Source organism: Talpa occidentalis, unplaced genomic scaffold, assembly GCF_014898055.3.
Source record: "Talpa occidentalis isolate TD23 unplaced genomic scaffold, MPIMG_talOcc4v2.1 talOcc4.3, whole genome shotgun sequence".
Classification (NCBI taxonomy): domain Eukaryota; kingdom Metazoa; phylum Chordata; class Mammalia; order Eulipotyphla; family Talpidae; genus Talpa; species Talpa occidentalis.
The window spans coordinates 129280414-129292751 of NW_023603184.1; the positions used below are offsets into that span (position 1 = coordinate 129280414).

Below are 12338 nucleotides of genomic sequence, written 5' to 3' on the forward strand. Positions count from 1 at the left end.
GTTCATCTCCACCTGGGCTTTGTGTGCAGCCCTCAAAGCTCAGCTGAAATATCTTTTCCTCAATCAAGACTTTTCTGACATTCGAGATCATAGTCATCTCTCTTTTCTTTACATTTCTGGTTAATAAAACACAGTTTTGCCAAGTCTATTTATTTCAAGTTATAGTATTCAAATATATTTAAACCAGAAATAAAGGAAAATAATTTAACTACCTTTAGGTCTTTGTTCTCATTAAAAGCACATGAGAGAAGTGAAATTAACGTGATCACTTTAATTATGATCCAGCCACAAAAGTCCACAGCAAAGTACATGAAGAGAATGATGCTACGGGAAGCAGAAGAGAGACTATGTCCTGTACATTTTAAATGTGCTTCACAGGTCCTGCTCCACGCTGGCTTCCGAGGGCTCCCTGACATGAACAAACTTATTCTGGTAGAAATAAACTGGGGTCTAGTAATGTCTTTTCTGTAAATGACTTTGGATTTTTAGGGATAAAAGAGAATATCCTATTTATTTTCCATTCATAAAAGTAGCTGGTAAAACAGATTATCTGTGTAGGCTTAGTAGAAACAGACATGTAACTATATGACTACATATTAACTAGATATCCCAACTTAGGGATCCTTTTCATCCAAATTATTTGCTATGGGCAACAATGATAGAGCATAAGTCAATAGAGTCCTGGTGAATTTAACTTCTCAAATGTGAACCTGAATAGGCGATCACAGACCCAACTAAAGAATGCAGAGACTTCCTGCCTTCTGTGAAAAGAGCAATACCTAGTTTTTAATCCAGAAAACGATTTCAAACATCAGCATTTAAACTTTGCTCACTCTGCCATGGTGTACTTTCACTGTTTCTCTAATCTGTAGGAAGTATAAAAGAATACTTACTTAAGCCTCAGATCCTGAGATAAACAGAATTTCATTACCATACCTTTGAATAACATATACCTTAGAGCCAGAAGGGACTGGAAATCTCTTTAGTCCAGCTCCACCTAAGGTAGAACCCAGCAGGTGCCTACCCTATTGGCTTGTCTCCCCCTTCTTTACCAACAGAATCCTAATTTTGTTTCGGTATGGTCGCTGATGATCATAGGAGATGACCTCTCCCCTGCCCCATGCAAAGAATCATGATTTGTTTAATTTAATTACAGTAATTCCTGTTTAATTTTGCCAGAGATTGCTTTAGGAGTGGGCATATGATCCCAGTTCTAGCTACTGAGGTGGTGCTATTGGCAGCCTCTGGAAAGAGACCTAGAGGAGGTGCCCTGCTTTCCCTTTCTGACTTTGGCTCTGAACATAAAAGATGACCCTTGGGGCTGCTATAGCCATCTTGTACTAAATTGGGGAGAGAAGAGATACCCCCAACATATTGAGATCCACGTAAAAGAAGGAATGTGTCTGGATCTGATGGCCCTGGGATGACCTACTTTGGTGTTGTGCACACAGGGCTTGACATTCACTATTCAATAGCTATGTGTTAGCTAGAAGAAAAAATATGACAAATGGCCTTAGATTTATACCACTTTTAGTTGAGTATTACTTGTTTCTGATAACACTCTAACTAATTTAACAAATTTGGAGAGAGGTTCCAAATGTCATGGCCAAGGTTATACCACAAAGTGTGCAAGTGAGATTGGGACTCCAACTTCCAGATGTTCAGTCTAGGTCACACTGTCATTTGTGGCAGAGGGAGGGTGTCCTAAACTCCCAAGGCTTGTGAGGTGGTACACAGAATGGTTATGTGCATCTTCTCATGTCAAGCCTTCTTGGAGTCCCAGATCATCACACTCTAGTTATGTGGCCTTGGGTGCCATCAATTTCTTTAAGGTTCAGTTTCTTCAATTATCATCCATCATATTAAACCATTGTGAGTATTAATAAGACAATAGATTGACATTTCTTAGCACAAGGCTGGGCATAAAAGTAACCACTATGATAGTTTTTATTGAGTATCAATAATAACAGACTTAGTTTCATTTAACTTAAGCTACAGATAAGTGAGGAAAAAGAGGCCATTTCCATTTTGAAAAAATACAAACCAAAACTTACTGTCCAGATTTTCTAAGAACCAATGCACAGAATTTAATCCAATACATATGCTCAAACTTGGTACAATACTAGGTTATCTACAACTTGCTTCAGGTCATTAAAGAATTTCCAACATAATGTGGAAGGTGAGTGGATGTATAAGCAATTACCAATACCTTGCAGATCTAATAAATGTGTTTTGGAAACAAAGAGAAAGGAAATAAAAAAATTTTAAATGAGAAAAATATAGAAAGGTCTCAGGGGGGATGTGGCATTTGAATTGGCCCTTGAAAGATGATGGAGGATTTGAAAAAGTGAAAAGGGCAGCAAGGTATTCTGGGATGAAGAGACAGCATGAGAACAGGCCCCAGAGCTTGAAAGCATATGGTACATTCGAAAATGGCACAGAGATGGGGTGAAGGAAGGTGTGGGAGATAAGGCTAGAAGGATATCTTGTTTCTTTATAAAATCTACACTTGATTTTGTGAAGAATGGGAAACCATGATTCATTTTTGAGAACAGAGTAGCATGAAAAGATTTGTTTTAAGAAGGTAATTCTAGCAGTTTATGAAATTAATAACTATAGTTCTCCTTGGCCAAGAAAGATAAAATATATTAACAGGAAAACCACACAGGAAAGTCAGACAATTCATTTTCAGAGTTCCCATACAGAAATGTTAGGAATCAGAATGCAGGCTGTCCATCAAACATGTTGGGTTTCCGAATAGCTGCCACAGCCAACATTCAAAAATGTAACCAATGGAAACTATACAACCATATAAAATCAACTTTCTGTGACCTATTTTAGCAGCTTCTTTGTACTGACTAATCTTGCTGAAGGGTGAATCATAAATTCAGCAAGAGACCATGTCCTGATGACCTCACTTGTTCTAAGCCTGCAGGAATATTCCCACCTCTCTGGCTCCAAGCCTTTGAGAAACATCATAATTAAAAAGGAAAAAAAAGCAGTCATTTTAGCATAAGTCCCAAATTTGGCTTTTTTCCCCCAGTGTAAAATGGGGAAAAAGTGAATCAAAACAGAGTAACATAAAACTAAGGATAAAGAAACCATACTGTCATGGTTTTTCCAGCCCCAAAGAAAATCTCTGCTTGAGACCTTCTCCTAAAGAAGTTAGAACAAGAAAATACAAGCATAGGAATGATACCAGGTCACGAGAGAGTGAAACCAACTGAAACAAAAGCCCAGCTGACCACTGCCCTTGCCCAGCAGATGACAACGTGAGCACAGTCAGGGAGGGAAAAGTCAGTCAGATTACGGTCTTTTGCGTCTCAGAGCTCCAGAGCTAATACAGAGGATTTCTTTTAAATTTTTTTATTTTAAAAATTGCAACAGCAGTTCATCCAGAAGTAAAGTTATAAGGCCATAGAAATCTTTGTGTTAAATGCTTTCAAGCATTCCTATATTTCCGTCACGACTTCCCATTACTGATCTGACTGTAGTAATTAGCTCCCACACATCCATGAGTCAGGGTCAGTTCAAATATATCCTAGAATGACATAATTTTAGACTTGGGGAAGATCACAGAGATAATTTAACCTGCTCCCCTAGGTTTATAAACCACAGACAACACGCAAGTGATTCTTCCAACTCTACATGGGGAGTTCGGAGCAGAGTTGGGATACATACTTTCAGTCCTAGTTGAGTCTCTTTCCATATAGGCTGACCATCCTCTTCTGTGTTTATACACTTATAGATTTAAGTGAGTGTGTGTGTGTGTGCAACCTATTTTGTGGGTATAAACTGTTTTATTTATGTAACCTGTTTTTCAAATTGATAACATATCTAGTGTCCACAAGTTCATTTGACTTTTCGTGCTCTTACCTCAATGGATGTTTATATTAGGTGTGTAATTCTATCATGTTAGGACCTTGTCTTCTTTCTCCTGTGGGAAGTTCCCTGGTGCTTATGGCTATATTATTACATAGTGAACAAGAACAGGATGACAGTAATAGAGACAAAGGGGTAAGCACAGATACTAGTCAAGAGCGTCTCCATCTTTCTCAATGTAATAATTGAAATAAGATTAGTGCTAGGACCAGAAAATAGTCATTCTGGTGGTGGGATCGGGTTCCTTCCCCAGGGCCAGTTCCCAGGCACACCTCACTACAGCTGTTGGGCATTCAGGTAACTAGGGTGACAGGAAAGAAAGGAAATGTGCCCCATCATCTGTGCATTGGTAAAGGAAACTCTATGGGGACTACACCTGAGGGGGTGGGGGGAAGCAAATATTGTTTAAAAATTGAACAATGATGTAAAAAATAAAAAAAATAATTAATTAAAAAAGTAATAACTGCCCCTTATGCAAGGTGATGTATGTGTTAATTAGCCAGATGGGAAGAATCATTTCATAGTGTGCACATATATCAAATCATCATGAAGTACAGTTTACATGCCTTACAGTCTCGTCAATTATATATTAATAAAGCTGGGGAGTGTGGGGGGGGGAGTATTGCCTCTGATGCCATCTTGCCTTAGCTCTATTCTTTCTTATAATTTATGGCCTAACCTTCTGGCACTACTATCTGCCCTTAGATAGTGCAGATAGTCTTAACTAGGTTGGATTCAAGCCACAGTCTACTCACCTGGTTGGCCCCACTGGCTGTATCCTTCATCCACCTGGAACAGGCAAGATTCCATCTTATGAAGTCTGTCTCTGCCTAAGGCAATGCAATCTCGCGAATGCATTCACAGACTTTGAAGTAACACTGAAGGAAAAGGTAGCCAAAGATGGAGCAAAACCTCCAAAGCCCTCTTTCCATGGTTATAATCCCATGGATTAGTTCACTGAAATTCTTCTCTATGGCCAATATTTAAGAGTGTGAAAGGCAAAGTTACAGTCTTCTTTTTGCAGACTCATTGGCGCCCTATAGAATCATGACCAGCTCTGTACTGTCCACATACTTTGGCAATTATGTTAAATGCAGAAAACAATCCTTGCTTAGTTAGACTGTTGTGATGTGACTCAGTTTTTCCTAACCATGATCCCAGGAAGGATTTCAGTTTGGTGAACACTCTTCGGGGCTGTTTCTTCCATACACTTCCCACCCTCTGACCCCCTTCCCTAGTGATTGATAGCACATACAATATTCAGAGTACTGCATAAGGCAGTAATCCCATCTTCAGTGACCATAAACTTTGGTGTGGAAGACAGTAACAGCTGATCATAAATCAGTATGACAGGGGGAATGAATCGTCCTTTTCCCATTAACAAATCAGCTAATAGCGATCAGCAAGTAGACTGCAGGAAGGCCAGTTCAAGAAATATTTACTGTGAGGTCATTTTTTGAAGACTATGCCAGGGAAAACTAGGAGTGACTGTAGTATCACCTTCTCCCTGATGAGTTACAAATAATAGTAATAGTAATAATGTGAAATGTTTAAAACATTGTTTACTATGTGCCAAATATGGTCTTAAGAAACATTTTAAATGTTTTAACCCATTCATTTACCCCAAAGAATATGAAAGCACTAATTCAAAAACACTCCTATGCTCATAGCAGCATTATTCACACGAGCCAAGTCCAGGAGCCATCTTAAATGGCCATCGTTAAAAGATTGGATAAAGAAACTGTGGACCATATGTGCAATGCAATACCACTCAGCTACTAAAAAAAAAAAAAAAAGAAAAAATAGTGCCTTTGGGGACAAAAATGGATGGATCTTGTGGTGACTGTGCTAAGTGAAATAAGTTGGAAAATGGAAGACAGTTACCAAGTGGTTTCATTCATGTGTGGAACATAAATAACCAAAGAAAACAAACTGGCAATGCACAACAAGAATAATTCTTAGACTCTGTGAAAAATACCTGGATTATCAGTGAGGACTGGGGTTCGTGGAGGGCATGTGGGGGTGGAGGAGGAAATGAGGGAGGGAACGTACAGGGCTGTGGCACTGGAGCTTTGGTGGAGGCGAGGGAAGCACACACACATATGGAGGAGGTGTGACGTTGTACTCCCTCACTATATAGTTATGTAAACAACTGGCAACTCAATAAAATTTGGGGAAAAAAGATGTTTTAATCCATTTAGTACTCACAGGATATTGAGGCAAGTATTACTATTACCCAACACTATATGGCAAAAAAAATAGTAAAAGCAGGTGCAGAGAAACTAAGGAACCTGCCCAACTACACAGCGAGTACACACTGGAGCAAGCACTGTCACGGCCTAGGGTTAGAGTGTTTTTAGCCAATCCGTTACGTTGTTTGACCAGAAGGCCTCGTTCTGACAGGGCTGCCCACTAGCAAAATAGCTGTGACTATGCCCCAGCTACCTGCTGTCCTACTTATGCCAGAACCTGTTTTGCTTCCCAGGAAAGCAGTATTTATCCTCAGTAAGGCTCAAAAGCCCAGGTATTCATGAGCAAATGAGGCCAAAGACTTAGTGGTCCTGTTGTAGGACAGGGAGAGGGGCAGCCCAAGCCCCGCAAACCTGCCTATTCTAAATGGGTTCTGCCATTCGCCGCATCAACACAAAACATAGGAGACTTTAATGGGAAGGAACTTTAATAAAACTAGGAAACAATACAGGTAAGGCAAAGAGTCTAGTTTCTAAATCAAGCACCCAAAGTTACCCATCCCCTCGTGGGTAAAAGTCCATCCAAATGGGATTGGCCCAGAGCAAGGCCCCAAGGCCTGCCACAAGTCTAAAGCATCTTCCAGTGGGGACCCACAGAAAAGGGTCACAAACAACCAGACAAGCCCGGAAGGAAAAGAGCAAAATCAATATCAAGATAAAAGCTGCCATGGTCACCTCCCCACGGGTCTCACCCACATCTGTGTCACCCAGTCCACGACCAAAAGACAAGCGCAGTTTCTTCATGTGTCTCTAGGCTCCATGTGCCTCCTCCAGGTCTCCTGGCTCCATCCTGCTTCCTTCCTCAGTCTCTTCTTCAGCTTTTCCTCTTCCTGCTCAGCTCCACCCTCCCTTGGGTGGGGCAGGGAACCTCCCCCTTTCCTGGGGACCACCCTGTTACAATCCCCCCTTTTAATTTTTATTCCACCATATCTATGGTGGCACAATGTCAGGGTGTAGTCTTAGGAGACAGTCTTTTTTAGGGTTACAATGTGTGTAAGAGAAACAACAACCTGTTACAGTCCTACCCAATGAAGAAGACCCTTGGGCTTGTTTGTCATGGAGGAAAGAAAGGAGTTGGGGGTCAGGGCAGAAGTGGAGGAAGGGGGAATGAGAACAACTCCCGGTAAGTCTTCAAGCTACTCAAGGTAAGCCAAGGAAAGGGACCAGGAAAAATAAAAAATCAACTGGGGGAAACATAAGATCATGATGCAGAAATAAACCTATAAGTAAGAAAGTGACAGGGCTAAACACAAAACCAAGCTGACCTCATTGAAGGAAACCCATCGACTAAATTTTATTTCTTCTGAGGAGTCCCCAACTTCTCATTAACCCTTGTTAATTTTTAGAAGAGCAGGAGTGGGATTTGGGAGGATGATGAGTCACTTTTACTCTCTGAAGTGCTTGTGAGACCTTCCAGCAGACATGTTTACTACGCAGTTGCAAGTCTAAGTGTGAAACTCAAGGAAGAGGTCTAACTTGACCCCAAATCCCCTGGGTCCTCACCTCCAGCGACACAACCTCCCTCTGCTTTTGGCATATTCCTTCAGGAGAAACAATAAGCCTTTCTTTATTTGGGTTGCCAATTTCAAAGGTTTAAAAGTAAACTTTCTCAAAGATCTTGGCTGGCTTTGACTAGTACACGCCTGGTGTTGGCAGATGTACCCCCCAGCCTGCTGCCCACCCCTTCAAATGCTTGCGAGCACTTGAGTAGGCTCATGGCTGATCAGCCCTGAAGCTAGAACTCTCCTCCATGTCAGTTGATGGGCACTCACTACTCAGCCCTACCTAGTAGCTGGTGGGCAATAAAAACATCATTTATCTTGTCTGCTCTCCAGAGCACACCAGAAAGAAAAGGTGTCAGGGACCTGACATGCCATTTATCCTACTTTGCTAGGAAATATGTCCCACCAAAGGGGACCAGGCTACATCAATGCCTACAAAGACAATCTCAAAATGCCATTCAGTACTTAAATTTCAACATCAGTCAACCTTTTAAAAATTGAGAATTAAACAATAATCATCATGATCTGTCATATACTGTAGAGAGGACCTAAGGAAGGTCTGGTTCTTGCATTTACAAACCAAGATAGGAAAAAGAAAATCAGAAATATGACACCCTTTTAACCTTGGCTAAGGCTAGAATGATTAGGGTGGTTTAGTGATCAAAACAACCTAAATGAACTCTAAGAAAATCAGAAGAAACTAAGAAAATCATTTTCTAATCAATGAGTATACCTATCAGTACATTAGTTCAAGGCAAAGCTCTCATTTTGCTAGGCACTGGAGGTCACAGCAACTTGTTTATCCGCTAATATCAATTCAGTGACTAAGTCCTGTGCTTTATAATCTTTTCCTTTTACTCTTCATGCTACCACCACTGGCTAGAGTTACAGAGGGCAGATGAAAGTCTAGAAGAAATGATATGGAATCACAAATATTGAAAAGGAGAGGGGGAAAAGCATTTTGAAAGGATGGATTTGAACTGGATGTGAAAACTGCAGTACCTCACAGACAGGAAGATGAGTTTCCTCACTAGACTTCCTAATATATTCCTGACTCAAGTTACACTTAGAAACTAAATTGTATTAATTAAAATGTTAAATATATCAATGAAATGCTAAGCAATGACATGAGCCTGAAGTAACACTAAAACAGCAGTGAAGTACATAAAAAAAAATCTCTTCAGGAGGTGAAACCACCTTATTAAGGGCTAAGAAGGGCACCTGGAGAATCATCAGTAATAAAAATAGACAGTGTGTACAGATGAGAATATCCTTAAGGGAAACGCTGGGGGAAATGAGGAGATGGTTAGTCATTTCTCATAGAAGAGAAAGTTTGTGTGTGAGTATATGAGCACCTAGCATGTGCACAAGTATGAGTGTAATGCATGAGGAAAAAGAAATTCAAGACCCTACGCCATGTGGTTCTAAATCCCTGTCCAACCTCTTCCTCCCACTATGTGCCATGGGACACTACGAGCTCCTCTGCACCTCTCCTTACCCTAATCCCAACCAAGTGTCTTCTTCAGCATCTTAGTGTCCTGAGGGTACAGCTCAAGTGCCAAGACTTTCAGTCAGTCCTACCTGACAAGCCATCATCTCTATCCTCTTATAGGTGCTGTCACTTACTCATTGAAAACAACCCCAACAATATAGAAAAAAAAAAAAAAAAAAACCACACAGAAGTTCCCTCCCCAACCTCTCAGATGACCATCTACTTTCTCTTCCTGCTGGTGCCTGCCAGTCTTTGTTAGTGTCTGAGAGTTTCAGCTAAATGAGAAATTCTTTAGGCAAGGATTGTTTCTTCACACATCTTAAGTCCTTTATAGCATGAGGCTAGATCTGACGTGTGATCCAATAATATTGACCGATGTGAACTGTATCATACAATGTCCAAAGAAAAATACTATATTATGAGAATATTCTAACATGCAAAATTAAAAAGGAAGAATTAACTACAGCTCTCCTTCACTTCATTTAGTACCTCTTATGAAGATAATATGGTAATGAGACTGTAGACTTGAGGTAAGAAAAAGTATGAAAGCAAACAGAAGAGGGAGCTTAAGTAGCAAAGTAAGCCGAGCTAAGTAGGCAAAGTCAGACATGGTCATTGGAGAGTTAGATTTTCATGAGGTAAATGTAAGTGAGGTGAAGGGAAAGCAACAATTTTTCATAGCAGTCAGATATAAGAACATACCAGTATTTCCTTGAGCATCTTCTACCTTATTTGGTGAGGGCAACAGGAAAGATGGCCTGGTGAACTGAGGGCCCTGAAGTGGTTGCTGCTGCTGTTGCTGCAAAGGCATGGTTTTGAGGACTACCCTCCAGTCCATTTGGGTGATATCTGACCTTGATCGAGCATGGCCTGGCTTAAAAGTAGAGGTTTCATCTAATAAATCATTCACAGAGCGAGGTCTATCCCTCCGACGTTGACAGATGTTGAAAAAATTAAAGGTCGACGCTTCCTTTTGTTGCATCCAGGAGAGATTATCTGGGGCTGTCCCTTTCTGGACCATAAACTGTTCTTTGGCAGGGAAGACATTTTGAGCTTTGGTTTCTAAGAGCCTGCTCTTACAGTGGCCCCAAAACACACCCTCCTTGCCCAGGGCGGTAACATTTCTGATAGCACCATTGTCTGTTAAGTTACTGAGTACCTCATGCCCCACCAATTCAGGGACTTCCTGAATTCCGTAAACTTCTGCTTGCTGCACAGCCTTCCCTAGCTTACTATCAAAAGTACTAAAGAAATCCTCAGTAACTTCCAAGGCTGGGCTGATGTCATCTACTTCCAAAGCTTCCATGTCCAGGATCCAAGAGGTAGAAGCCTCCTAAGCTAGTTCAGGAAAGGGCTTCATGAACATTCACCCAGCAAAGAGGTGCTTCAGCAAGCGTTCTCAAAACAACTAGAAACCTTCATTCAGCTACCTGAAGCAGGCTAAACACAAAGGTGCTTGATGTTTTCCAAGTCATGAAAAGCATCTGTAGTTGCTAATGGCCATGAACAAAGGCTTGGAGAGACAGATGTTCCTTGGAGATTAATCTTCAGTGAGAGAGATCTTGAGATGCCAAAGGAAGCACATCAAAGCAATTCCTCAGCAATCCTTCATTTCCTGCAAAAAAAGCAACAACAACGTTGGCACAGGGTTCACTGTATTCAACAATACACAAATCTGCCCGATTACTTCTCCATCTTAACACTTTTCCATGGCATTCATACCCAAAGGTGGACAACACCTACACAGAAGTTCCACTGTGAAGAGAACACAACACTGCCCTTTATAGTAGAACTTACACAGTGCAGGGTGGAACACCTGATAAGGAGAATTAAGGTCAACAGCTTTTACTCACACAGAGAAGCCTTTGAGAGCAGTTGTGAAAAGACTGCCCTGGCAAGTCTCTGATATGTTGACCTAAAATAGTAAGCAAAAGAGACCAGGAATTCTGTGATGGGGTCTCTATAGTAATCAGTCTGAAAGTCATAAATGCACGAGTCTGTTCACAAACCTTGAAAGCTCTGATGATTTGTTGGGCTTAAAGGTGCAAGAGGGGGAGGCAACAGAGACGGAGGTTCTGCCCTTTCATTAAACTCAAAAGTCACTGGGCTGCTGTTCCTCGATTTAGAACCTGCACAGCCTCGTGAGGACTCTGGACTTCACAAGAATTTCTCCAGCCAGGGAATGAGGCTTCAGGTTCCACACTCTGAGGCTCCAAGGACTGGCCAAGGAGTCCTGCCTCAGGGCTGGGCAGGAAGAATCCCGTGCCAGAACTAACCATTCTCTTAGAAATACTAAATCTCCAAGGCCTGGCCAAATTAGGGCATACCTTGACATTGACACTATCTAAAACAGTAGATAGTAGCTAGACCCGGCTATTTTAATGTAAATTTATAAAAATCAAAGAAAGATCCTTAGTCGCATGAGTTACAATTCATGTGCTCAACAGCTCACCTATGTTTTAGGCAAGGTTTTCATTCCCCCTTAACAACTTACAAGTAGGTGAAACTAGCAATTAGCAACTCCCTTGCATGTAGCTGCTAAGGTATGCAAACATGCTATCTTATTAAAAACTGCACAGTTTTTATGGTTAGTGAAAATCGCTTTTAGCGCTTAGGGCATAAAACCAATACATTAAAATCAACACCAATCTACAAAGCTAAAGGTATGTGAATAAAACTAGTATCTACAGCCCTTTATTTAAATGTATCCAGGTGGTTGAGCTGACAAGAGCTCAGTGGTGAACCTCTTATAAAGTGATAATGACTATGAATTTGTCTACTTTTTATATCTGGATATTTATTATGTTAGCATTCAGAGACAAAGCATCATTTATAATATTTCTCTAGCTGCAAGCAGGAGTCTCTCCCCGTGTCTATAATTAAACCTTGAGTCTCCTGAATTGAGAAACAGGTTTTCACTATTGCTGTAATTTTGAAACTTGGGATTTTTCTGTCCCATTTTGTACATCAGAGACTAAGAAAAAGAAATAAACAATATATCTTGACACTTAGTTCTTTCTTTATTAAAATTCAAATGGCTATGGGCCTTCCCGGTGGCGCAGTGGGTTGAGCGCAGCACTGTGAAGCTGTCCGCAGCCTCTGTGGCGCAGGTTCGATTTCCAGCCAGCCAGGGAGATATCCCCATGGTGCAGCAGACCTCTTCTGTCTCACCTGCTGCTCCCCTCAGCAGTGCTTTTGGTCCGTCTCCCTGTT

The 12338-nt window shown here is 41.1% G+C and overlaps 1 protein-coding gene across 4 annotated transcripts in view; it reads right to left on the reverse strand.

Moving 5' to 3' along the window:
* Positions 1–12338, reverse strand: part of PLEKHM3 (pleckstrin homology domain containing M3) — a 181556-nt gene that overhangs the window by 148600 nt on the left and 20618 nt on the right. For 3 of the 4 annotated variants that reach the window (XM_037523938.2, XM_037523940.2, XM_037523941.2), the window contains exon 2: positions 9828–10740. In XM_037523938.2, coding sequence (XP_037379835.1) covers positions 9828–10431 — 604 coding nt within the window. In that variant the 5' untranslated portion in view covers positions 10432–10740. Of the gene's footprint in view, positions 1–9827; positions 10741–10847; positions 10863–12338 lie in introns of those variants that run through there. The other variant, XM_037523939.2, reaches the window with a different exon arrangement.